Here is a 24,369-nt window from a genome sequence, read left to right on the forward strand (position 1 = left end):
TTCTCTCACCATTTTTGGGGTTCCCTAAACTGTTCATTTCAAGGTGATGATTCAGCGTGCTCTCTGCTCCCTGGGCTTCTCTGTACACATGGTCTTTAATAAATTTTATTAATACTAATACAATCCTGCCAGCCCCCTAATAGTGAGAGTTCTATGGATTTACTTAATCAGTTCTAGCACAACCACAGGGGGATTACCCCTAGTTAAACTGTCTACTTCCTCAACTACACTCTCCAGACACTTGCTGTTGTGTCTTCCCAGGTTATTTCTTCTCTATCAGCCTGTCCTCAGAGTCCATTTCACGCCTGGTCCCTCATATCAAATGGACACCTCCTGTTTTCTCCTCCTCCTTCCTCCGCCTAGAAGGAGGCACTGAAAATGGCATTATACTGGGGTATGAGGAGAACTTGTTTTTGTCCTGACTCCATCCTGTAGGGTGTTTCGTTTTGTTTTGTTTGAAACGGGGTTTCTCTGTGTAGCCCTGGCTGCCTTGGATTCTCTTTGTTGGCCAGGGTGGGCCTCGAACTCCCAGAGATCAGACTGCCTCTGCCTACTGAGTGCTGCTGGGAGTAAAGAGGTATGCTGGCATGCCCAGCCGGTAGGGCATTTCAATGACTCAGTTTCCTCAAAAATGAGCATGCCGTCTTACCTTCCATGTCTCTGAGGCGCTTCTAGTCAGATTCAATGAAAATCTAAAATGTCAAGATGGACTGGAGACATTTGTAGCCTGAGGCAGATGGGAGTGGGGGGATATGCATGCATGAACTCTCAGGCCCCAAGCTTCCACCCCAGATCTGAGTTTCTGTTCTTTTTTTTCTTTCTTTCTTTCGAGTGTCTACTCTAGACTTTCCAGACACGTATTCAAACTTTGACTCAATGGGATTTTTTATTGTTCCGACTTTTTATTTCTGTTTAACGAGTGCCCACAGAACCAGTGCTGAAAATAACAGGTACAGCTCATGTCACTCAGGAGTCGGAGGTGGTCTTCACTAGATACTGTTCATCCACGGCTTCTCTACTACTTACAGAGAGATTGTGGTGAACCCCAGAGTCATCTGCAGGCATTCTGATTTGCATGGCCAGTGTCTGAACTGTAACGCACCCAATAGTCAGTTAAGACCAACCCACCAATACTGCCTGTGGTTTCTAGCTTTGCAAGTCGCATCTCAGCATTCTGTTCATTGAGGCAGCCATGAAGGCTCATCCAGTTTCTAGAGGAGGAGACATTATTGTTATTGTTCTTTTGAGACAGGGTCTTTTGTAACCTAGGCTGACCTCACATTTGCTGTGTAGCCGAGAATAACCTTGAACTCCTGGTCCTACTGCCTCTGCTTCCCAACTGCTGGGATTGCTGACTTTTCCTCAAGGGAAAGGGAGCAGGAACCCCAGTACATAATACTGACGGGAGGTGTAAACCATTCCCACAGCCAAGCATGGTGGTATATGCCATTAATCCCTCCCACTCGGGTAGATCTCTGTGAGTTCAAGGTCAGGTTGGTCCATATGACAAGTTCCACCACAGCCAGATAATAGGAAGACCCTGTCTTAAACAAAAGAACAGGACAAAAACAAAAAGCCCATGTTCCATCATTTTTCTCCTCCCTAACTTTTCTGTCCTTTCATTGTTGTCTGCCCTAACTAATAGCACATCAATTTGCTTAGTTTCTCAAGCCAGAGTTCTAGTAGTTCTCTCCAGTTCCTTTTCCTTGTCTCGCACGTTCAGATGTGTGCAAGTCTATCCACACCCATTGTCTCCAATCCTGGACCAAATGGCCCCTTTCCAGTAGAAATCTGCAGCAGTAGCAGCATTCATCCACCCTAGCTGCTCTTTTTGGACCATTCTCTGTACCCAGCTGATTTTGAATACTGCCATTGGGTTAAAGTTTCTACAATAGTTACATTTATTTCACTTTTTTCTTTTAAAAATGTGAAACTTTTCAATAGTTGCTATGGCAAATGAGAGGGCTGACATTTTGAGTACAAAGGTCACCAGTCATCTTGCAGTCCCCTCCTGCCCTTACCCAGTCTGTGCTCATTGCATTGAAATGAATCTTGCCTCTGTTGTCTTTGAATGGTGGATGTATTATTAGATAATTAGATCTAATTGGAGTTAAGAAGGACTACCCTAAATTTGGCCCCACTTTCTCGTGGCAACCTCTATAAAGGTCAAGGAAGGAGGAGGCTTTTGCTCTTTCCTTGCTAGCCCTCACTCTTGTTGACAGGTCCATTCCTTCCCTGGATTCCAGCTTACTTTTCAGGATTTTGGTGTCTACTGAAAACCAGCTGAGACATTCACCCTCATACTGGATTCTTGGACTCTTTATTAGGAGATGGCCATTGTTGGATTAGTTGGGCCACAGCTTGTGAGCCACTCTAACATATCTATTTAATAAATCATTCTATCAGTTCTGTTCTTCTAGAGAATCTTGACTTATACAATAATTTAAGTCATTTCAGTCCCTAAGTCAAGCAGACAAAACGGAACCTTCTCTCTTCACCTTCTCTGTCCTTTTGCTTTGGATCCTTCCCATCTGCACCGTAACACCTGGAGAGGAGATCTGATCTCTGTTTCTCCTGTTCTACATTCCTCAGAGTCCGTGTCAAGTGGCCTATTAACTTCATTATGTGCCTTGTCTCAGAAAAGATCATCTTGCGTGTTGTGACCAAGACTTAAATCCAGGATCTTAATATCTATTCACTAAGTGGGTTTATATAGGCTTGTTACATATATGGTCTTCTCAGAGAACTCCAGGTGATACCACACCAATGTCTTCAAGACTCAGCTCCAGTTTATTCTTAAGGAATTTTACAAAAAAAAATACAAGATTTGTGGTTTTAGTAATCTGAATTTCTTCTTCAGACACTTTTCTCTCTCCTGAGCAATTCCTTCGTATGAAATTATGACATCTCTCTCTCTCTCTCTCTCTCTCTCTCTCTCTCTCTCTCTCTCTCTCTTTCTCTCTCTGTGTGTGTTTTAAGGGGCTCACTGTGTAGCACTGGCTGACCTTGAACTCATAATTCTATTGAGTCTAACTTTCAAGTGCTGGGATACAATTATATGCTATCACAACAGATATAATTATGCTTTTCTAACACACAACTAGCATGGATACACAGAGGCAGGATCACTTCTATCACTTCTATTCCTATTATAAGCTATGGGCAAGTACTGTTACTTTGTCTTGAGTATCTAGACACACCGCTTTGATGAATTACATGAAAACCAAGGGTCATTCGCTTTAGTCCTGTCTCATCTACCTTCTTAGAAATAACAGAAATATCCATACCGATCCATGCTTATCACCCTGTACAAAGCTTAAGTCCAAGTGGATCAAGGACTTCCACATCAAACCAGATACTCTCAAACTAATAGAAGAAAAACTAGGGAAGCATCTGGAACACATGGGCACTGGAAAAAATTTCCTGAACAAAACACCAATGGCTTATGCTCTAAGATCAAGAATCGACAAATGGGATCTCATAAAACTGCAAAGCTTCTGTAAGGCAAAGGACACTGTGGTTAGGACAAAACGGCAACCAACAGATTGGGAAAAGATCTTTACCAATCCTACAACAGATAGAGGCCTTATATCCAAAATATACAAAGAACTCAAGAAGTTAGACCGCAGGGAAACAAATAACCCTATTAAAAAATGGGCTTCAGAGCTAAACAAAGAATTCACAGCTGAGGAATGCCGAATGGCTGAGAAACACCTAAAGAAATGTTCAACATCTTTAGTCATAAGGGAAATGCAAATCAAAACAACCCTGAGATTTCACCTTAGACCAAAGAGAAAGGCTAAGATCAAAAACTCAGGTGACAGCAAATGCTGGCGAGGATGCGGAGAAAGAGGAACACTTCTCCATTGTTGGTGGGATTGCAGACTGGTACAACCATTCTGGAAATCAGTCTGGAGGTTCCTCAGAAAATTGGACATTGAACTGCCTGAGGATCCAGCTATACCTCTCTTGGGCATATACCCAAAAGATGCCCCAACATATAAAAAAAGACACGTGCTCCACTATGTTCATAGCAGCCTTATTTATAATAGCCAGAAGCTGGAAAGAACCCAGATGCCCTTCAACAGAGGAATGGATACAGAAAATGTGGTACATCTACACAATGGAATATTACTCAGCTATCAAAAACAATGACTTTATGAAATTCGTAGGCAAATGGTTGGAACTGGAAAATATCATCCTGAGTGAGGTAACCCAATCACAGAAAAACACACATGGTATGCACTCATTGATAAGTGGCTATTAGCCCAAATGCTTGAATTACCCTAGATGCCTAGAACAAATGAAACTCAAGACGGATGATCAAAATGTGAATGCTTCATTCCTTCTTTAAAAGGGGAACAAGAATACCCTTGGCAGGGAATAGAGAGGCAAAGATTAAAACAGACACAGAAGGAACACCCATTCAGAGCCTGCCCCACATGTGGCCCATACATATACAGCCATCCTATTAGACAAGATGGATGAAGCAAAGAAGTGCAGGCCGACAGGAGCCGGATGTAGATCGCTCCTGAGAGACACAGCCAGAATACAGCAAATACAGAGGCGAATGCCAGCAGCAAACCACTGAACTGAGAATAGGACCCCCGTTGAAGGAATCAGAGAAAGAACTGGAAGAGCTTGAAGGGGCTCGAGACCCCATATGTACAACAATGCCAAGCAACCAGAGCTTCCAGGGACTAAGCCACTACCTAAAGACTATACATGGACTGACTGTGGACTCTGACCTCATAGGTAGCAATGAATATCCTAGTAAGAGCACCAGTGGAAGGGGAAGCCCTGGGTCCTGCTAAGACTGAACCCCCAGTGAACGTGATTGTTGGGGGGAGGGCGGCAAGGGGGGGAGGATGGGGAGGGGAAAACCCATAAGGAAGGGGAGGGGGAGGGATTAGGGGGATGTTTGCCCGGAAACCGGGAAAGGGAATAACACTCGAAATATAAATAAGAAATACTCAAGTTAATTAAAAAAAAAAAAAAAGAACGGATGCATCAAGACATTAGCCACGAACAAACCACTTCCGTATTTTGTAAGCAGGCATACCCAGTGATTAGGTCATTGTTTTAGAAATGTTATATGCAGATGGTTGAGGAGGAAGGCACAACATCCTGTCCACAACTGTTTCTCTGCACTCTCCCACGTGGGAAGTGTCTATGGCTTATTCTCCTCTCCTCAAATCATGAGCATTTCCATCTTCAAGTGTCCATGTGAGGCTTGTCAGAGAGGCTGTCTGGGATAACCCAAGTGAGTTTTTTATGGTTGGGTGGGGAACTTTGGTCCCAATGCCTGAGATACTTTTGGTTATCTCCAATGAGGAAACGCTACTGGAGTCTGGTGGGCAGAGTCTGGAGTTACTTAGAACTTTAGATTCTTAGAATCACAGAACAGATCTCTCTTCTACCAAGAAAAAGAAAAAGGTAATATTTGGCTCCAAATACCAAAATGACAATAAAATTCACTGACTTGGGCCACATATTAAATTCACATGGAAATAAGAATGGGAATAAATGTGGGATGTATATCCAGAGACTTAAATCTGGACATGATGGCACACGGGTATTATTCCAGCATTTGGGAAGCTAAGGCAAGAGAATTTTTCACTTAAGGTCATCTTTGACTACATACTGAGTTTGAGGTCATCCTAGGATACATGTCCTTGCATCTGAAGACATAAAATAAAGATCCCAGTGAGAATGTTCTCTTGGGCTGTGTATTTTAAAAGGCCAGGGCACTTGCTTGTATTGCTTCCAAAACCCAGAGATATGAAGGCTTGTGGTTGTACAGTATCTGTTGTTTAGACTGAAACGATTCTGTGTGAAGGAAGGTCAGATATGGCCTGGACCAATCAGAAGCGACTGGAAACAAGTGTCTGGTCTGTCCGAATCAGTCAAAAAACAAAAAAACAAAACAAAAAACAAAAAAACAAAGCAGCCAGTGTAAGCAAGACAGTGAAGCACCACGCTAGACTGCTCTATGGGAATGAAAAGTTTATTGTGGAACAAAACTTGTTCCAGAGAGCAGAGAGCAATGGCTTGGCAGGAAAGCAAGCAGTTTTTATACGACAGGGTAGGAGTCTCTGGGGCACACTGGCCGTTTGAGCTCATTGGGAAGTAAGTACACTTTGCCTGCATTAGGCTCAGAGAAGGGCAATTGTGGCTTTCCTGAGAAATAAGGACCCAAAGCACAGGGTGTCTGAGGCCTGGCTGACTTTAGGTTTCTTACCTGGTAAGAGTTCTGTTCATCTGAGTTGGGCCGGAGGCCATCATCCTAGGATACCATCAGTAAACACTCCCTGTTGGGGTAACCTGCTTTGTGACATAACATGTAAGTTCAGAACAAATGGTGGAGTGGATAGATGAACTGGAAGGATGAAGCAACTCTGAAATGAAGGCTTGAATGAATTTTGAAAGTTCTGGAGTCATGGATCCTTTTATCTTTGGGATCCATCTTCTGATATCTTCTTCAATTTCTTCAATGACTTGAATTTTTTTTATCATCCAAGTATTTCTCTTGCTTGATTAGAGTTAACACAAGATATCTTATATTATTTGAGGCTTTTGTGAAGGTGGTCGTTTCCCTTACCTATTTCTCAGTCTGTTTGTCATTCGTACATAGGAAGGTTGCCGATTTCTATGAGTTAATTTTGTATCCAGCTACTTTGCCTGAAAGTGTTTATCAGCTACTGGAGTTCCCAGGTGGAATTTTTAGGGTCACTCGTATATACTGCCTTACTATTTGCAAATAAAGATACTTTGACTTCTTCCTTTCTAATGTGTAGCCCCTTGATCTCCTTCAGTTGTTGCTCTAGCTAAGACAAGTACTGTACTGATAGGTATGGAGAGAGTAGACAACTTTGTCTTATTTCTAGTTTTAGTGGAAATGCTTTGAATTTATCTACATATAATTTGATGTTGGCTAAGGGCTTGCTATAAACTTCCTTTTACTTATGTTTAGGTACATCTCTTGTAGCTCTAATCTCTCTAGGACTTTTATCAGGAAGGACTTTGGATTTTGTCAAAGGACTTTTTGCATCTAATGAGATGATCATGTGGGTTTTTTCCTTTCAGTTTATTTATATGGTGGGATATACACACACAGACACACACACACACACACACACACACACACACACACACACACACATACACACACATCCTCCATGCATCTCTGGGCTGAAGCCTACTTTATCGTGTGGATGATATCTTTTGATGTGTCCTGGATTCAGTTTGTAAGTATTTTACTGATTATAAGGGAAATTGGTCTATGATTCTCTTTGTTGAATCTTTCTATGGTTTGAGTATCAGGATATTTGTGGCCTCACAAAAATGAATTGGACAATATTCCTTCTGTTTCTGTTTTTTTTTTTAATAATTTGAGTATTACCATTAACTCTTCTTGGAAAATATGGTAAAATTCTGGGCTAAAACCATATGACATGAACATTTTTTGGTTGGGAGTTTTTTTTTTTTTTAATCCCCAAGACTGCTTCTATTTCACTAGGTTTGTTTAAATTGCTTATCTTATCTTGATTTAATTTTGTTAAAGGTAATATATAAAGAAATTATCCATTTCTTTTAGATTTTCCAATTTGGTGGAGTATAGGTTTTTAAAGTATGTTCATGTGATTCATCTCCCTTTTTGTTTCTGATGTTGTTAATTTGGACCTTCACCCTCTGCTTTTTAGTTAATTTGGATAAAAATATGTCAATTTTCTCAAAGAATCAACTCTTTGTTTCATTGATTCTTTGTGTTGTTCTTTTTGTTTCTATTTCATTGCTTTCAGCCCTGAGTTTCTTTCTTGTCTTCTACTCTCCTTGGGTGTGCTTATTTCTTTTTTGTTCTAAAGCTTTCAGGTGTGCTGTTAAGTTACTAGTATGAGATCGCTCCACGTTTCTCTTCTAGACATTTAGTGCTATAAACTTTCCTCTTAGCACCACTTTAACCATTTTCCAGAAGTCTGGGTATGCTGTGTACTCGTTTTCACTGAATTCTAGAAAGGCTTTAATTTATTTTTTAATTCCGTCTTGATCTCAGTTTCCTTGAGTTTGTAGGCTTTCTGTTGTTGTTGATATCCAGCTTTAATCCATGGTGGTCAGATAGGATGCAGGGAATCATTTCAATTTTCTTGTATCTTTTGAGACTTGCTTTGTGTCTGAATATGTGGTCAATTTGGAGAAAGTCCCATGAGGTTCAGAGAAAAAGGTGCATTCTTTTTGTGTTTGGTTGAAATGTTTTGTAAACATCTGTTAAGTCCATTTAGTTTATAATGTCTCTTAACTCCAGAATTTTTTTTTGGGGGGGTTAAGTTTTTGTCTGGATGACCTGTCCATTGTTAGAGTGGGGTATTGAAGTCTCTCACTCTCAGTGTGTGAGGGTTAAGCTGTAGTAGTGTTTCTTTTACAAATGTGGGTATACTTGTGTTTGTACAAGATATCAAAATGGCTACATGAACTTGCTTCTTAGGTCCATTTGCTTGGAATATATTTTCCCATCTTTTACTCTGAGATGATGTCTATCCCTGATGTTGAGGTGTATTTCTTAGATGCAACAGAAGGATGGATCCTGTTTTGCCCCCATTCTGTTAGTCTGTGACTTTTATTGGGGAATTGAGACCATTGATATTGAAAGATTTTAATGAATAGTATTTGTTGATACCTGTTATTTCATTATTGCTGCTGTTGGTGGTGCTGTGGTTCTCTCTCTCTCTCTCTCCCTCTCTCTCTCTCTCTCTCCTTTTTTTGATTTTGTGTATCTAGAATTATTTATTCCCTGTATTTTCTTGGATGTAGTTATCTCCTTTAGATTGTCGCTTTCCTTCTAGCATTTTGTGGAAGGCTGGAGTTTTAGACAGATATTGATTAACTTTGTTTTTTTTTTTCTTTTATCATGGAATATCTTATTTTCTCCATGTATGGTAATTGAAAGTTTCTGGGTATACTAGTTAGGGTGGCATTTGTGCTCTTGCAGCACATCTGTCCAGATACTTTTGGCTTTTAGAGTCTCCACGTTTGTTTAATTCTAATATGTCTGCTTTTATAAGTTATTTATTCTTTAATTTCTTGAAGCTTTTAACATTCCTTGTTCTGAACATTTAGTGTTTTGATTATTATATGCCAAGGAGGCCTTTCTGTTCTGCTCCAGGCTATTTGGAGTTCTGTAAGCTTTTTATACTTTGATAGGCATCTTCTTCTTTAGGTTAGGGAAATTTTCCTCTATGATTTTACTGAAAATATTTCCTATGCCTTTGACCTACATTTCTTCTACTTCTATTTCTATTATTCATAGATACTCTCTTTTCAAAGTATTCCAGGTTTCCTGGATGTTTTGTGCCAGGAGTTTCTTAGTTTTAACATTTCCTTTGAATGGCACATCCACGTAATCTATTGTGTCTCTGAGAGTTTCTTAGTTCTAACATTTTCTTTGAATGGCATATCCACGTAATCTATTGTGTCTCTGATACCCAGGATTCTCTTTTCCATCCCATATTCTGCTTGGTAAAGCCTGCCACTATGCTTCCTGTTCGAGTTTATTTCCTAGTCGAAATAAAATTTTCATTTCCTGATTTCCTACAGATTGGCTTGATTCTTTTTCACTTTTAGGTCTTGAAGGTTTGATTCATTTCTTCCCACTGTTTGTTGGTATTTACATAGACTTCTTTAAGAGACATATTCCTTTCCTTTTTAAGGAACTCTATTACATCCATAAATGCTCTTTTGATCTTTTCTTTGTGCCTTAGATAGGTTGCAATATTCAGGACCTGCTGTCATAGGGTTGCTGGGCTCTAATGGAGTCATATTGTCTTGGCTACTAATGGTTATGTTTTTACAGTGGCATCTAGGCATCTGAGATTTGGAAGATTATAGCTCTAGGTGCTGATATCTGTTCTTGTCTTTGTTGGGTAAGTGTTTTGTTCCTTGGTTTCTTTTTCATCTTCGTATTTTAAGAGAGGATAGTGGCTGTGTGTTGTCTGGTAGGAAATTCTTCTGGTGCCCTCATAGGTGTGGCCACTGAAGATTCCAAGTAAAATGTTTTTATGGGCATTGAGAGCTGACACTTAGGATAGGGTATGGGATGTCAGGACTGAGGGGGGTCCACAGAATGAGGAAAGCAAGGTGTTCCACAAGGATTTGCTTAGTCCTCTAGAAATGGGTACAGAGTATGAGGAAAAGCATAGAAGGTCTGCTACAGAGCTGGGGATGAGACTAGAAGGTTGGACTTAGAGGAGGAATGGAGGGAGTGTGAAGTTCTGTTAGTCCACTTGCTTCCCTGCTTAGAGTGGCCTGTGGGTTCTCAGGGAGTGCCTGCTGGGGTTGGAGACTGGGACAAAGCAATGGGTTGTGGTAAGGAAATTTGGATGTGAATATCTTTGTGATCCATTGGGGATGGGGAGGAGGGGGTCTGCAACAAGTGTTCTGCTACAGATCTGGAGATGAACCTGGGGGATTCAAACTGTAGGAGTAGACATGAAGGTCTTTGGTTAGCCTACTGGCAGGAACGTTCACTTCTTATGTGATAGCTCAAGGGCCTCTTAGGATTAACACACTGACGTATTCCCACCTCCTCATATAGTACCTGACACATGATTTTCAAGGAGTATTAGGTTTTAAACATCGTCTTACTCACATTAGTGGGCAAAGCATCAAAGAGATTTCCCCAGCTTTCCCCCATTCCCTATTCTATATTCCAAATAGTGGCTTAGTCCCACACTACCCTGTCCTTGTCCTTATTATAGTAACAAGATATTATACTGTCAATGCTTTTTTGAGGCAGGGTTTCATGTAGCCCAGGCTTGCCTCAAGCTTACTATGTTGACAAAGAAGTTGTGATATTTGAGATATTCGTGAACTTGAGATACTGCCTGTAACTCCTGAAGGCTAGGATTATAGGCAAGCCCGCTACCAACTAAGCAACACACCACCCCCAGTCCAGGTTTATTTGTTTTTATGTTCAGCTCCCACTTGTGTATTAAATATATTAGATTATAATTATATAATAATGATGTCTGTGAGTAATGTGCTCATTGAATACAACTGGACAAACAGGAAACAGGCCCATAGAAGAAGACTTAGGACCAATTTACTTCAAATTTTGTGTGTGTGTGTGTGTGTGTGTGTGTGTGTGTGTGTGTGTGTGTGAGAGAGAGAGAGAGAGACAGAGACAGAGACAGAGACAGAGACAGAGAGACAGAGATAGAGACAGACAGAGAGACAGAGAAACAGAGAGACGGGGGAGGCTGAGAGGCTATGAATGAAATATCAGGAGCAGCGTAGCATCCTTTGTCTTTTTGTATAACGGCAGAAATTTGGGATTAAGTTCTGCTCCACCCAGTCCTGCCTCACCCTGTTTCTTAGGCTCTAACTTCTTCCTCTTCTATCACCTCAAGCTAAAGTTGGGCCATTGGATAGCAATGCTTTCTCCAAGATAAGTCTCACTCTGACTTTCCTTGGCAGATCAATCAGTACCAAATGTAAATGCCATAACCGGCAGCAACGTAACCCTGACAATCCTGAAGCACCCACTTGCATCGTATCAACGTCTCACCTGGCTTCATACTACCAACCAGAAGATTTTAGAGTACTTCCCTAATGGTAAAAAAACTGTCTTCGAGTCTGTATTTAAAGACAGGGTCGATCTTGACAAAACAAATGGTGCACTTCGTATCTATAATGTCTCGAAAGAGGACAGAGGTGACTACTACATGAGAATGTTGCACGAAACTGAGGACCAGTGGAAGATAACCATGGAAGTATACGGTGAGTCTGGGAGTCAAGGGACAAATGCCCATTCAGGGACCCTGCTGTCTACTGGGAGCCAGGGGGAGCTGACTGAGAGAGGGAGAAGAGAACACTAGGACACATTTAATTAATTTCTCCAGGACATACATCTAGTTGTGAGTGAGCCTGACCCACCTGCTGCCCATTTAAAATACCTTCTGAAGTGAGTCTAAGATTTAAAGTGTTAGGTTTTCATTACTATGACAAAATACCTGAGGGAAAGAATTCAAACAAGGTAAGGTTAATAGCTTCAGAGGGTCTAGGCTGAGGGCAATTGGCTTCAATGCTAAATGACTGCAGGAGGTACAGCATCATGGCAGAGTCGGGCAATGGACCAGAGCCGGTTACCTCAGGCTGGGAAGGAGATATCAGGATGAAGGGTCAAGGACAAGACATGCCTTTCAAAGGCATGCTCCTAGTAACACTTTCCCAATTAGGACCCTCCTTCCAGTTTCTACCATTTCCCAATAGTCCATTCAATTATAATCCATCAATGAATCAATCAATTGATGAGATCAAAGCTTTTTATGTCAATCAACTTTCCACAAGTGCTGCCTACGAATAACCAAGCCTTCAACATGAGGCCCTCCTGAGGAGCCACAAACAGGAAGAAACAACGCCAGACTGGAAACAACAAGGACTATTTCTTCTCTAGTTCCTTATTCCACCCTGTGAGCAACCTAAATTAGTTTTGAATGTACCTCAAATGTACTCTGTCTGAACTTGGACTTCATCAGACTTGTCGAAGAGAAAGGTATTAAGAAGATAAGTTGAGATGGTTCTCAAGGACAGTTCTATCAGGTTGAGCATGACAAATATTTCCATTTACAGCTCCAGCCTAGCCAGTTCCTATGGAAAGAAGATTAGAGTCCTTGGAGTCAGAGGAACCTAAGTTTAAAGCTCTGATTCAATGAAATAAGAATGTGCAGAGTGGCAAACACTCCTGTGTTCTCTCTCACCCATGTGCGGGAGGTTGGTTTCATAGTCCTTAGAGAGCCGTTGGATAAAGAATGCCAACATAGAGTTAAATAGAAGGGGTTTGCTGGGGTTCCATAGACCAGTATTTCAAAATAGCTGGAAAAGAATACCTAAAAGATTCCCAGCCCTTAAGAGGGTTAAATATTTGAGGAGGCAAATCTTAACTTTCTTGATGTATACCAAAATATCATGAAATCCCCCCACAAATATGTGTTGTTATTACATGTCCCTTTAATACCTTAAAATCCCTCTGGTCAGTTACTCAGTGGTTGTGGAGTAAGATTAAAAATATCTCTTCACCCATATTTGGTAAGGATTTTTGGAGGGAAATTCCAGAAACCAACTCTTTGTTACTTTACAAAAAAAAGGGGGGGGGGATGTTAGATGTTGTTCTACGAAACTCCCTAGAGCAATTCAAGGGAGTGCAGAAGACTAAGCAGGGCTGAAAAGAGAAAGACAGGGGCCAGTTCAGAGTTCTGAGTCTCAGGAACTTACAGATCCCACCATTAACAAGACGTAATTTATGCCCAATCAGAAACTCATAAAAAAAATCACTTATTTACAGTTTGTTTAAATTGTGTAATGTGTGTTTCTATGCGACCTGTCTAAATGTTTAATAAACTCACTAACTTTGCTTCATTCTGGTTCACCACAGAATTCTTTTCTGTAGGATCATCTAGGATCCAGGCTTTACCCAAACTCATGTCCCCAAAGGGACAGAAAACTCCGTAGGCCACTGGTGGCTATATCGTAGTGTGTGTTCTTGCTACATGGATAGAGATAAGAAGAAAGAAATCTATGAGGCCACGAATAATTGGAAACCTTACATCTTCTTTTCTCTTTCAAAATGGGTGGACTTAATACTACATTCTCCTTGGCCCAGAATTAAATAAAAATGGTTTCAGAAACAACTCAGGGTCCAGCTTCCATGTTCCTCAGGAAAAGACCGATCAGCCTGTTTTGCAGTTAAATTAATGTGTTCTGGCCTTCGCCTCATGGCTTCCTACAGTTTGTAAGATGGCCACAGGTACAGTGTGTGTTTAGGGGTGGAGGATAAAACTAAACAGCCACCAGTGACTAAAGAGTTCACTGTCTTCCTCCTTGCAGCTCTCTGTTCAAATAAAGCTGGACCCTTGACTACCCCATGGAAAAAGATTCATGATTCAGAATGAAGCAAACAGTACATTTATTAAATACTTAGAAAGTCACAGAAAAAGACAAACTAAGCAAATCCACATTTCTTTATGAGGTTTTGATTCACAACGGAGACAAAGATGGCCTGTTTATAGATTTAAGCATTCCGTACTGATAGTGTGAAGAACTTCAGGCTTCTCTGTTACAGGTTGAGGCCCTTCAGGATTCTCTTTGAATCTGAACTCCAGAATTCTTGAGGGACAGAATAGCGCACTGGTGCTTGAAGTGGGTTATTTTTGGAGAACAGGCCCTGAGTATCTCCAATAGGAAACACAGAAGCCAGCTGGTCTCCCCAGGGGCACTTGACTCATAGATGAGCTCACTTTGTTCCTAATGGCAAATAGTGGCCTCGAGCTCCCCCTCCTGGATCTTCCTTAGTATCACCACCAAACAGCAGCCTCTTGAAGACGAAATTGCTCCCTGTCTCCATCTGTAGGAGTCTCTTGTCCACGGCCATCTTAAATGGCAAGTATGGCCCCTCTCTGTCTCCCTTTGTAGTTTGTTGGCTAAACTTTTGCATCATAAATACAGCACAAATGCATACACCCACTCTGTCTCATAGTAAACTTTTTTTCAGATCTTGTGTCCAAGCCTGCCATCAAAATCGAGAAGACTAAAAATTTGACTGACTCCTGTCACCTGAGGCTATCATGTAAGGTAGAGGACCAAGGTGTTGACTATACTTGGTATGAGGACTCGGGGCCCTTTCCCCAAAGGAATCCAGGATATGTACTCGAAATCACCATCACTCCACACAACAAGTCTACATTTTACACCTGCCAAGTCAGCAATCCTGTAAGCAGCGAGAACGACACACTGTACTTTATTCCACCTTGTACGCTGGGTAAGAATTATCTCCCAGGGAGCTGAGGTGGGCACAAGATGACTGGTTTCTTTTGAAGGAAGAAGGGTGTGGGGTTCTTCCTCTACCTCCTGACAAAGACATAGTGGAGAGTCTCAAAGGCATCATTGATGTTTGAGAGGCTTGGCTTCCGTCTGGCTCTGCAGCTACCTATCAGCCAGCTCACGTCATCTCTCCGAGAAGTTGAGCCCTGAGTAATTATAGGACAGTCTGAGATATCAGGACCATTAGGGAGAGTAGAAAAGTGAAAGAGTAGTCTAGGCAAGAAAGTAAGGGGAAGTGGATGAGTGAGAGAGAAGTTAGTGAATAGGAGAGAGAGTCTTGTCAGCAGATAGACAATGTACCAGTGTTATGCACCTTGGTAAAGGTGGGAAGGGAAATGCTAGGCTTCATGCTTCAGATTTCTCTGTGTTGCCTAGGAACATCTGTTCACATAGTGTCCCTCCCCTTTAATTCAGACCTACGCAGGTACCATTGAAGCCCTAGATTTTAAGAGTCAGTCACTTCTGGGACCACTCCTGATCTAGTCATGGTATTAGTTATTTTTATTGTACCATACTGTAGCATAATAATGTGCTTTTGTTTTAACCCCAGGTGTGGGGATGTGGGGCTGCTTCGGACTCTCCGCATCAGCTGACTGTGATTTGCCTCATGCTTTAGCAGAGGCATGGTTTGGCCAGCTACAGATAGTTTCTGCAACTGTGTAATGTTTGGAATTTGGGAACTTTTCATGTAAATGTGAGATCCTGGAGAGTCAGAGTGGTTGGTGGTAGTTTAGGAAGGTTGTTTTCAGTTTGTTAGCAGTTGTGCTCAAAGAAGAAACAAAAGGGAAAAAATTAGATTCAGGGATCAATCTCTCTGTATCTCTGTCTATTTCTCTGTATCTCTCTGTCTCTCTCTGTCTCTGTTTCTCTGTCTGTCTCTCTGTCTCTTTCTGTCTCTGCCTCTCTCTCTCTCTCTCTCTCTCTCTCCCCCCTCCCTCCCTCCCTCCCTTCCTCCCTCCTCTGTCCTTCTCTCTCTCTCTCTCTCCTCTATCCTTCTTTCTCTCTTCTGTCTAGTTTTAGGGGGTAAAATTGGCCAGAAGGGATAAAGGGTGACAAAAACAAGAACCCACATAATAGCTAAGATCAGCTCCACCGTACAAAAACAGCATAAGATAGGACGGGTAAGAATACAGTCTGTCTCGACAGCGAAGGCGTGGCAATGGAGAGGTCAGATGGCTTTACACATCATGTCCACAGTCAGGAAGCAGAGGGCTGAATGTTGGTGCTCAAAAGGCTTCCTTCTTTTCATGCTTCATTAAGTTGGAGGCCTCAGGTTATGGAATGGTGTTGCCCATATTTAACATACACCTTCCCTCCTCGTTTAAATCGCTCTGGAAATATCCTTAACAGAAACGCTCAGATGTGTGTCTCTTAGGTGATTCCATAGCCCACCAAACTGACAACTGAGTTTAGCTGTCATATCAGTTTCTCCAAGCTCTGTTTCTCTTAAATGTAAGACAAAATACCTGCTCTTATAAAGCTGTAAGGAATAAACGAATGATACGTGTGGATCATGTAACACTAATCCTGGCAAATTAATCACAAATGATAAATAGTAACGGTAAATTAATAGCACCTAAGTTATATTTGGTTCCTCTAACTCTGGAAACAACCAGACTTGGGGGACCCTTTAATGAAATTGTTTACAACCTCCAGAACTCTAGCTACCCCATGCTCCATATTTAAAAGTGCTATCCTTTAGCCCCGATGTACACAGTTTCCTAGAGTAGCTCATACCTGTAGTAGCAATGTTTTTCTGTGACCCATGTTATGTCGGATAACTCTCCTGACAGGCAGAAAGATATTCATTTTTTAAAAAAAATTTATTTATTTATTTATTACATATAAGTACACGGTAGCTGTCTTTAGACACATCAGAAGAGGGCATCAGATCTCATTACAGACGGTTGTGAGCCGCCATGTGGTTGCTGGGATTTGAACTCAGGACCTCTGGAAGAGCCGTCAGTGCTCTTAACCGCTGAGCCATCTCTCCAGCCCCAGAAAGATATTCTGAAGAGACAAATGTACTCTCCATTTGGGAACAGGTAATTTCAATATTAGCTGTTGAAAGTGGGACGTGTTGGCTCATCTAATCCCAGCACTTTGGAGATTGAGGCAGGAGAATAAAATATTTTGGAACCAATGTAGTCTTCATAGTGAGACCCTGTCTCAAAGCCAACAACTAAAATGGGAATAACTCCTACCAAAAGTAACTAAAGTTGAGGGATTATGGAAAAATTATTCTTATGCCTAATTACCTGGCACTCGCTGTCTTCTGACTGTAGTTCCTATTGATATTATGTTTGTGATATTTGTTTCAGATGCAAACATATTTTACCTCAAGACTGAGGTCTCAGGGAGCTGTGCAAAAGAGGAGGCAGAAAGATTGTAAGAGCCAGTGGGATAGAAGGCACCAAGGAAACAATGCCTTCCAGACATAACAGGATTGATGATCATATGAACTCATAGAGACCATGAATCTTAGTTAGGGTTGTACTGCTGTGAGCAGACACCATGATCAAGGCAGGTCTTATCAAGGACAACATTTAACTAAGGCTGGCTTACAGGTTCAGAGGGTCAGTCCATTTTCATCAAGGCAGGAGCTTGACGGCTCCAGGCAGGCATGGTGCAGGAGGAGCTAAGAGGTCTACATCGTGTTCTGAAGGCAAACAGAATACTAGCTAACAGAAAGCTAGGATGAGGATCTTAAAGCCCACGCCTGTAGTAACACACCTCCTAATAGTGCCATCCTTGGGCCAAGCATATTCAAACCACTACACCACAGCAGCATATACAGGGCTGGCACAGGTCCAAGCCATACGGGGTCCCAACAGGGAAGTGGACGTGAGCCTCCATCCCTAACCCAGAAGCTATTTCCAAGTGTCAACCATTTGCAAAGGAAAGTTTAGTTTTCTCCAATGAAGCCTTACTGTATACAAACCATACTAAAGGGCTGGCCCATGCCCAACAGTAGGTGGCCAACACAAAATGAACTCAGTGGTACTCTGGAAGGAGTGTGTCTGTGTGTGTGAGGGGGGGGGCGGGGTGATTTGTTTGTTTGTTTGTTTGTTTTTTAACTTTTCTGGTCTTTTGTTAATATATTATGGTTTCTGATTTTATATATCTGTATGTGTGTCTTTCTCATGCTCTTTCTTTGTCTTTTTGGATTTTCGTTTTTGTTTGTTTGTTTCATTCTGGCCGGTTTGTTTGTCTGTTTTCTAAGGAGACAGAGAATGAAGATGTGGGGTTGGCTGCGTGGGGAGGTGGAGGAAGATCTGGGAGAAGATGAAAGAGGGAAAACCAGGAACAGAATATATTATCGTTGAAACCACAACAACAAAACAGACTGAGGAGTAGAAACAAAGTGGGGAAACGTAGCACTCGAGGTACCGTGACCTTCATTTTGGATCTCAGACCACTGAAACAGTGGACACTGTGGTGGTTGGAATAGGGATGGCCCCACAGGCTTGTGTATCTGGATGCTTGGCTATTAGGGAATGCTACTTCTTGACAGGGATTAGGAGGAACAGCCTTGTTGGAGGAAGTGTGGCACAGGGGGCAGAGAAGCTTTGGGGATTCAAATGCTCAAGCCAGGTCCAGTCTCTCTCTCTTCCTGATGCCTGCCAGTCCTTCCACCGTTTCTGCCTGCATGCTGACATGCTTCCTGCTATGCTGATGGTGGACTAAATCTCTGAAACTGTGAGCCCCAAATAAACACTTTCCTTTATAAGAGTTGCCTCGAACAAGATGTCACTTCACAGTGATAGGACACTAAGACAGACCCCAAGAAATTGGATTTTCTCCAGAAATCCCATGTTGGAAGAGTCAAAGACTATAAAGGCTGGCACCTGCTAGAGGAAGGGCTTGTCTCCAGGGAAGAGATTTCACAGTTATCACAGCATGCCAGAACACCTTGCAGGAGAGATTAAAACCACGTGGGACCACACTCTGACTAAGACTGCTTACTTACGTGTACCTCTTGCCTTCTGTGTAAACCTCAACTACATATTCGGACCTGAATGTGGATTATAGTGGGGATGTTCCTGGACCTTGTTTCCCTCTTCCCAATGTAGTTTTCTTTAACAAATCCCCCCAAAACTTTACTTGGTCTTTTTAATTGGCTTATTAAAGGTGAGTACCTAAGCAGGGTTCTTAGAGCTACCAGGACCCAGACTCTGATCACAGAAACACTCATAATATCTTATCTCCAGAGAACCTGAGTCCTGGAGACATTGCTGTCTGTGTTTCTCAGGGCTTACTCTCCTGGGTCAGACTCTTCTTTGTCTCGGCTTCTGCACATGGGCTGCGGATCTCTATTTTCTTGTTCCCTTCTCAGCCGACTGGTCACAGCTTTCATCTTCCCCTAATATGCTCTCTCACTACAGATCCAATGTGACAGACATTGGGTTATGAGACCACAATTAGGCGAGCCAATTTCCTGTCAATACAACATTCTGAGACCTGGAAAAGGGTGATACTGTTCCTTTAAAAGTGGGAGAGACTGCAGAGAAAATAAAACCACCCCTCCCTGCTATTTGAGGAAGGCTAAACTTATCTTGACATTTTTTTTTTGCCTAAAATTTCCTAGAAAGCCCATCAGTTCTCCTCATTTAATCACTCATCCCTTCTGATATCTCAGATCTCTCCTCTCCGCCTTCCTTCATTGTTATCCATTTTCCTTCAGTCACCTTTCCCCCTGCCCCCATTTGTTTTAGTTAGTACAAATGACTAGTGTGTTAGAAAAACAAGGAGAAGTGGTCCCTTTGTCCCTGACATCAGACATTTTAAAGTTACATGGCCGTATCTCATTGTTCTCCAGTGTATGGGATTGGTTCTTTCCTGGTCCTATGGATAAGCTGGGATAAGTATCCATCACTAGAGTCAGCCATGCCAATGACATTTAAAGAATTTCCCAACTCTTTACAACCTCTGAAGAGGTTGAGCTTTTGGAAGGAGGAGGAGGATTTCCCCAGGGAGGAACCCTTTTCTCCACTGCATCCCCATGCTCAGTCCTTCTCCTCAACCCAGCAAGCAGAGTCTAAGTGATTGGGATTTTCTTCTTGCAGCCAGATCTTCTGGAGTCCATTGGATTGCAGCTTGGCTAGTGGTCACGTTATCCATCATTCCCAGCATCCTGCTAGCCTGACAAGATCTCTCCTCAGTCAAGAAGGAAACATCAAAGCCGTATCTTGCCTTCATCCCCTGCACTGCTCCTAACCATTGACGCTGCTCTGGCTCCGTGGAGCAAAGGAAAGTGTGTTATTGTTATCTGTGCTGGTTTGAATGCATGCTCTATGGAGTAAGCACAGGACCTAGTACAGTGCTACATCACTGATCTTTACAAAGATTCTAAGCTAATTTTTTAAAAACTGGGGGTAGCATCTAATTTTATATACCCTAGTTGTTTCCTAACATTCATTGAAGATAAATGCATTCCTTTTACCAAAATATGTGGCTATCTTATACTAATGTTGTTTATATCACTCTTTTTTTATAAAGATAAATGCATTCCTTTACCAAAATATGTGACTATATCATGCTAATGTTGTTTATATCACTCCTTTTTGTGAAGATAAATGCATTCCTTTTACCAAAATATGTGACTATGTCATGCTAATGTTGTTTATATCACTCTTTTTTATAAAGATAAATGCATTCCTTTTACCAAAAACATGTGGCTATATTATACTAATGTTGTTTATATCACTCTTTTTTATAAAGATAAATGCATTCCTTCTACCAAAATATGTGACTATATCATGCTAATGTTGTTTATATCACCTTTTTAAAAATAAAATCTTTTCACATACTACGATGGCCTGTATATGCTTGGCCCAGGAAGTGGCACTATTGGGAGGTATAGCTTTGTTGGAGTAGGCGTGTCACTGTGGGTGTGTGCTTAAGATCCTCATCCCAACTGCCTGGAAGTCAGTATTCTGCTAGCAGCCTTCAGATGAAGATATAGAACTCTCAGCTCCTCCTGCACCATGCCTGCCTAGATGCTGCCATGCTCCCACCTTGATGATAATGGACCAAACCTCTGAACCTGTAAGCCAACCCCAGTTAAATGTTGTCCTTTATAAGAGTTGCCTTGGTTGTGGTACCTCTGTCCATATCAGTAAAACCCCAACTAAGACACAAGATGGTACCAGGGACTGGGGTATTGCTGTGATAGGCCTGACCATGGTTTTGTTTATAAGATTTAGGGACTTTGGATTTGGAAAGCAGTGGAATACTGTAAGTGGGGTTTAATAAGAATATGAAAGGCTTTGTTATTGAGAGTGATTTGAATTGTAGAGACCTGTCCCAAGAGGTTTTAGTGGAGAATTTCAATATGTGGCCTAAAGACTGTTTTTGTGGTATTTTGGTGAAGAATGAGGCTATTTCTTGCCCTTCCCTGAAGAGTTTGCCTGAGGCTAAGGTGAAGAGACTCAGATTAATTGCGTTGACAAAGGAAGTTGCAGAAACACCCATCATAGACTTTGTTCTCTGGTTAAGCCTCATGAAGAGCATTTTAAACAAGCATAGCAAGCTGAGAAAGGAAAAATATAAAGTACATGGTTCGAGTATGAAAGGGGCAACAGGAAGTGAAATGGAGCTGAATTCCATATTCAAGGATATTAAATTGAATTTAGAGTAGTGACCTTGGGGCAAGATCCTACCCAACTAAGTTTAGGATAAGACATGGTATTATAATCCTTTGATCACAGGAGGCAAAGACAAGCAGATATCTGAATTCAAGGCCAGCCTAGAACAGAGCAAGTTCTAGGTGAAGAAAAACATAAATCCAGGCTTGGTGGATCACACTTTTAATCCCAGTGCTTGGGAGACAGGCATGCAGATCTCTGAGTACAAGGCCAGTCTACAGAGCAAAATCCAGAACAGCCAAGCTGAGTCAGTGAAGAAGTTGGAAAACGGTAAGCTAGTGACAATGTAATAGAACAAGGGGCTCCACTCTCTCCCTACTTATTCAATATAGTTCTTGAAGTTCTAGCCAGAGCAATCAGACAACAAAAGGGGGTCAAGGGGATACAGATCGGAAAAGAAGAAGTCAAAATATCACTATTTGCAGATGATATGATAGTATATTTAAGTGATCCCAAAAGATCCACCACAGAATTACTAAAGCTGATAAACAACTTCAGCAAAGTGGCTGGGTATAAAATTAACTCAAATAAATCAGTAGCCTTCCTCTACAAAAGAGAAACAAGCCAAGAAAGAAATTAGGGAAACGACACCCTTCATAATAGATCCAAATAATATAAAGTACCTCGGTGTGAATTTAATCAAGCAAGTAAAATATCTGTACAATAAGAACTTCAAGACTCTGAAGAAAGAAATTGAAGAAGACCTCAGAAGATGGAAAGATCTCCATTGCTCATGGATTGGCAGGATTAATATAGTAAAAATGGCCATTTTACCAAAAGCGATCTACAGATTCAATGCAATCCCCATCAAAATACCAATCCAATTCATCAAAGAGTTAGACAGAACAATTTGCAAATTCATCTGGAATAACAAAAAACCCAAGATAGCTAAAACTATCCTCAACAATAAAAGGACTTCAGGGGGAATCACTATCCCTGAACTCAGGCAGTATTACAGAGCAATAGTGATAAAAACTGCATGGTATTGGTACAGAGACAGACAGTTAGACCAATGGAACAGAATTGAAGACCCAGAAATGAACCCACACACCTATGGGCACTTGATTTTTGACAAGGAACCAAAACCATCAAATGGAAAAAGGATAGCATTTTCAGCAAATGGTGCTGGTTCAAATGGAGGTCAACATGTAGGAGAATGCAGATCGATCCATGCTTATCACCCTGTACAAAGCTTAAGTCCAAGTGGATCAAGGACCTCCACATCAAACCAGACACACTCAAACTAATAGAAGAAAAAGTGGGGAAGCATCTCGAACACAAGGGCACTGGAAAAAATTTCCTGAACAAAACACAATGGCTTATGCTCTAAGATCAAGATTCGACAAATGGGATCTCATAAAACTGCAAAGCTTCTGTAAGGCTAAGGACACTGTGGTTAGGACAAAACGGCAACCAACAGATTGGGAAAAGATCTTTACCAATCCTACAACTGATAGAAGGCTTATATCCAAAATATACGAAGAACTCAAGAAGTTAGACTGCAGGGAGCCGAATAACCCTATTGAAAATGGGGTTCAGAGCTAAACAAAGAATTCAAGCAGAGGAATGCCGAATGGCTGAGAAGCACCTAAAGAGATGTTCAAAATCTTTAGTCATAAGGGAAATGCAAATCAAAACAACCCTGAGATTACACCTCACACCAGTGAGAATGGCTAAGATAAAAAAATTCAGGTGACAGCAGATGCCGGAAAGGATGTGGAGAAAGAGGAACACTCCTCCATTGTTGGTGGGATTGCAGACTGGTACAGCCATTCTGGAAATCAGTCTGAAGGTTCCTCAGAAAATTGGTCATTGAACTACCTGAGGACCCAGCTTTACCTCTCTTGGGCATATACCCAAAAGATGCCCAAACATATAATGAAGACACATGCTCCACTATGTTCATAGCAGCCTCATTTATAATAGCCAGAAGCTGGAAAGAACCCCGATGCCCTTCAACAGAGGAATGGATACAGAAAATGTGGTACATCTATCTACATAATGGAATATTACTCAGCTATCAAAAACAATGACTTTATGAAATTCGTAGGCAAATGGTTGGAACTGGAAAATATCATCCTGAATGAGGTAACCCAATCACAGAAAAACACACATGGTATGCACTCATTGATAAGTGGCTATTAGCCCAAATGCTTGATTTACCCTAGATGCCTAGAACAAATGAAACTCAAGACGGATGATCAAAATGTGAATGCTTCACTCCTTCTTTAAAAGGGGAACAAGAATACCCTTGGCAGGGAATAGAAAGGCAAAGATTAAAACAGACACAGAAGCAACACCCATTCAGAGCCTGCCCCACATGTGGCCCATACATATACAACCATCCAATTAGACAAGATGGATGAAGCAAAGAAGTGCAGGCCGACAGGAGCCGGATGTAGATCGCTCCTGAGAGACACAGCCAGAATACAGCAAATACAGAGGCGAATGCCAGCAGCAAACCACTGAACTGAGAACGGGACCCCCGTTGAAGGAATCAGAGAAAGAACTGGAAGAGCTTGAAGGAGCTCGAGACCCCATATGTACAACAATGCCAAGCAACCAGAGCTTCCAGGGACTAAGCCACTACCTAAAGACTATACATGGACTGACCCTGGACTCTGACCTCATAGGTAGCAATGAATATCCTAGTAAGAGCACCAGTGGAAGGGGAAGCCCTGGATCCTGCTAAGACTGAACCCCCAGTGAACTAGACTGTTGGGGGGAGGGCAGAAATGGGGGGAGGATGGGGAGGGGAACACCCATAAAGAAGGGGAGGGGGAGGGATTAGGGGGATGTTTGCCCGGAAACCGGGAAAGGCAATAACACTTGAAATGTATATAAAAAATAC

General features: G+C 41.7%; 1 protein-coding gene across 3 annotated transcripts in view; it reads left to right on the forward strand.

Annotated features, from left to right (window-relative positions):
• Cd48 (Cd48 molecule) overlaps positions 1 to 20,683 on the forward strand; it is a 24,274-nt gene extending 3,591 nt beyond the window's left edge. Inside the window, exons 2-5 of one of the 3 annotated variants that reach the window (XR_015635079.1) lie at positions 11,470 to 11,772; positions 14,543 to 14,809; positions 18,095 to 18,257; positions 19,938 to 20,683. Coding sequence is in view for 2 of the 3 variants with exons in the window: in NM_139103.1 (NP_620803.1) it covers positions 11,470 to 11,772; positions 14,543 to 14,809; positions 19,938 to 20,017 (650 nt within the window). In the remaining variant the exon portion in view is untranslated. The remainder of the gene's footprint in view (positions 1 to 11,469; positions 11,773 to 14,542; positions 14,810 to 18,094; positions 18,258 to 19,937) is intronic. The other 2 variants (XM_087579979.1, NM_139103.1) reach the window with 2 other exon arrangements.
• The last annotated feature ends 3,686 nt before the right edge of the window (positions 20,684 to 24,369 follow it).

The sequence above is a fragment of the Rattus norvegicus genome, chromosome 13 (genome assembly GCF_021556685.1).
Source record: "Rattus norvegicus strain SHRSP/BbbUtx chromosome 13, alternate assembly SHRSP_T2T, whole genome shotgun sequence".
In the NCBI taxonomy this organism is placed as follows: domain Eukaryota; kingdom Metazoa; phylum Chordata; class Mammalia; order Rodentia; family Muridae; genus Rattus; species Rattus norvegicus.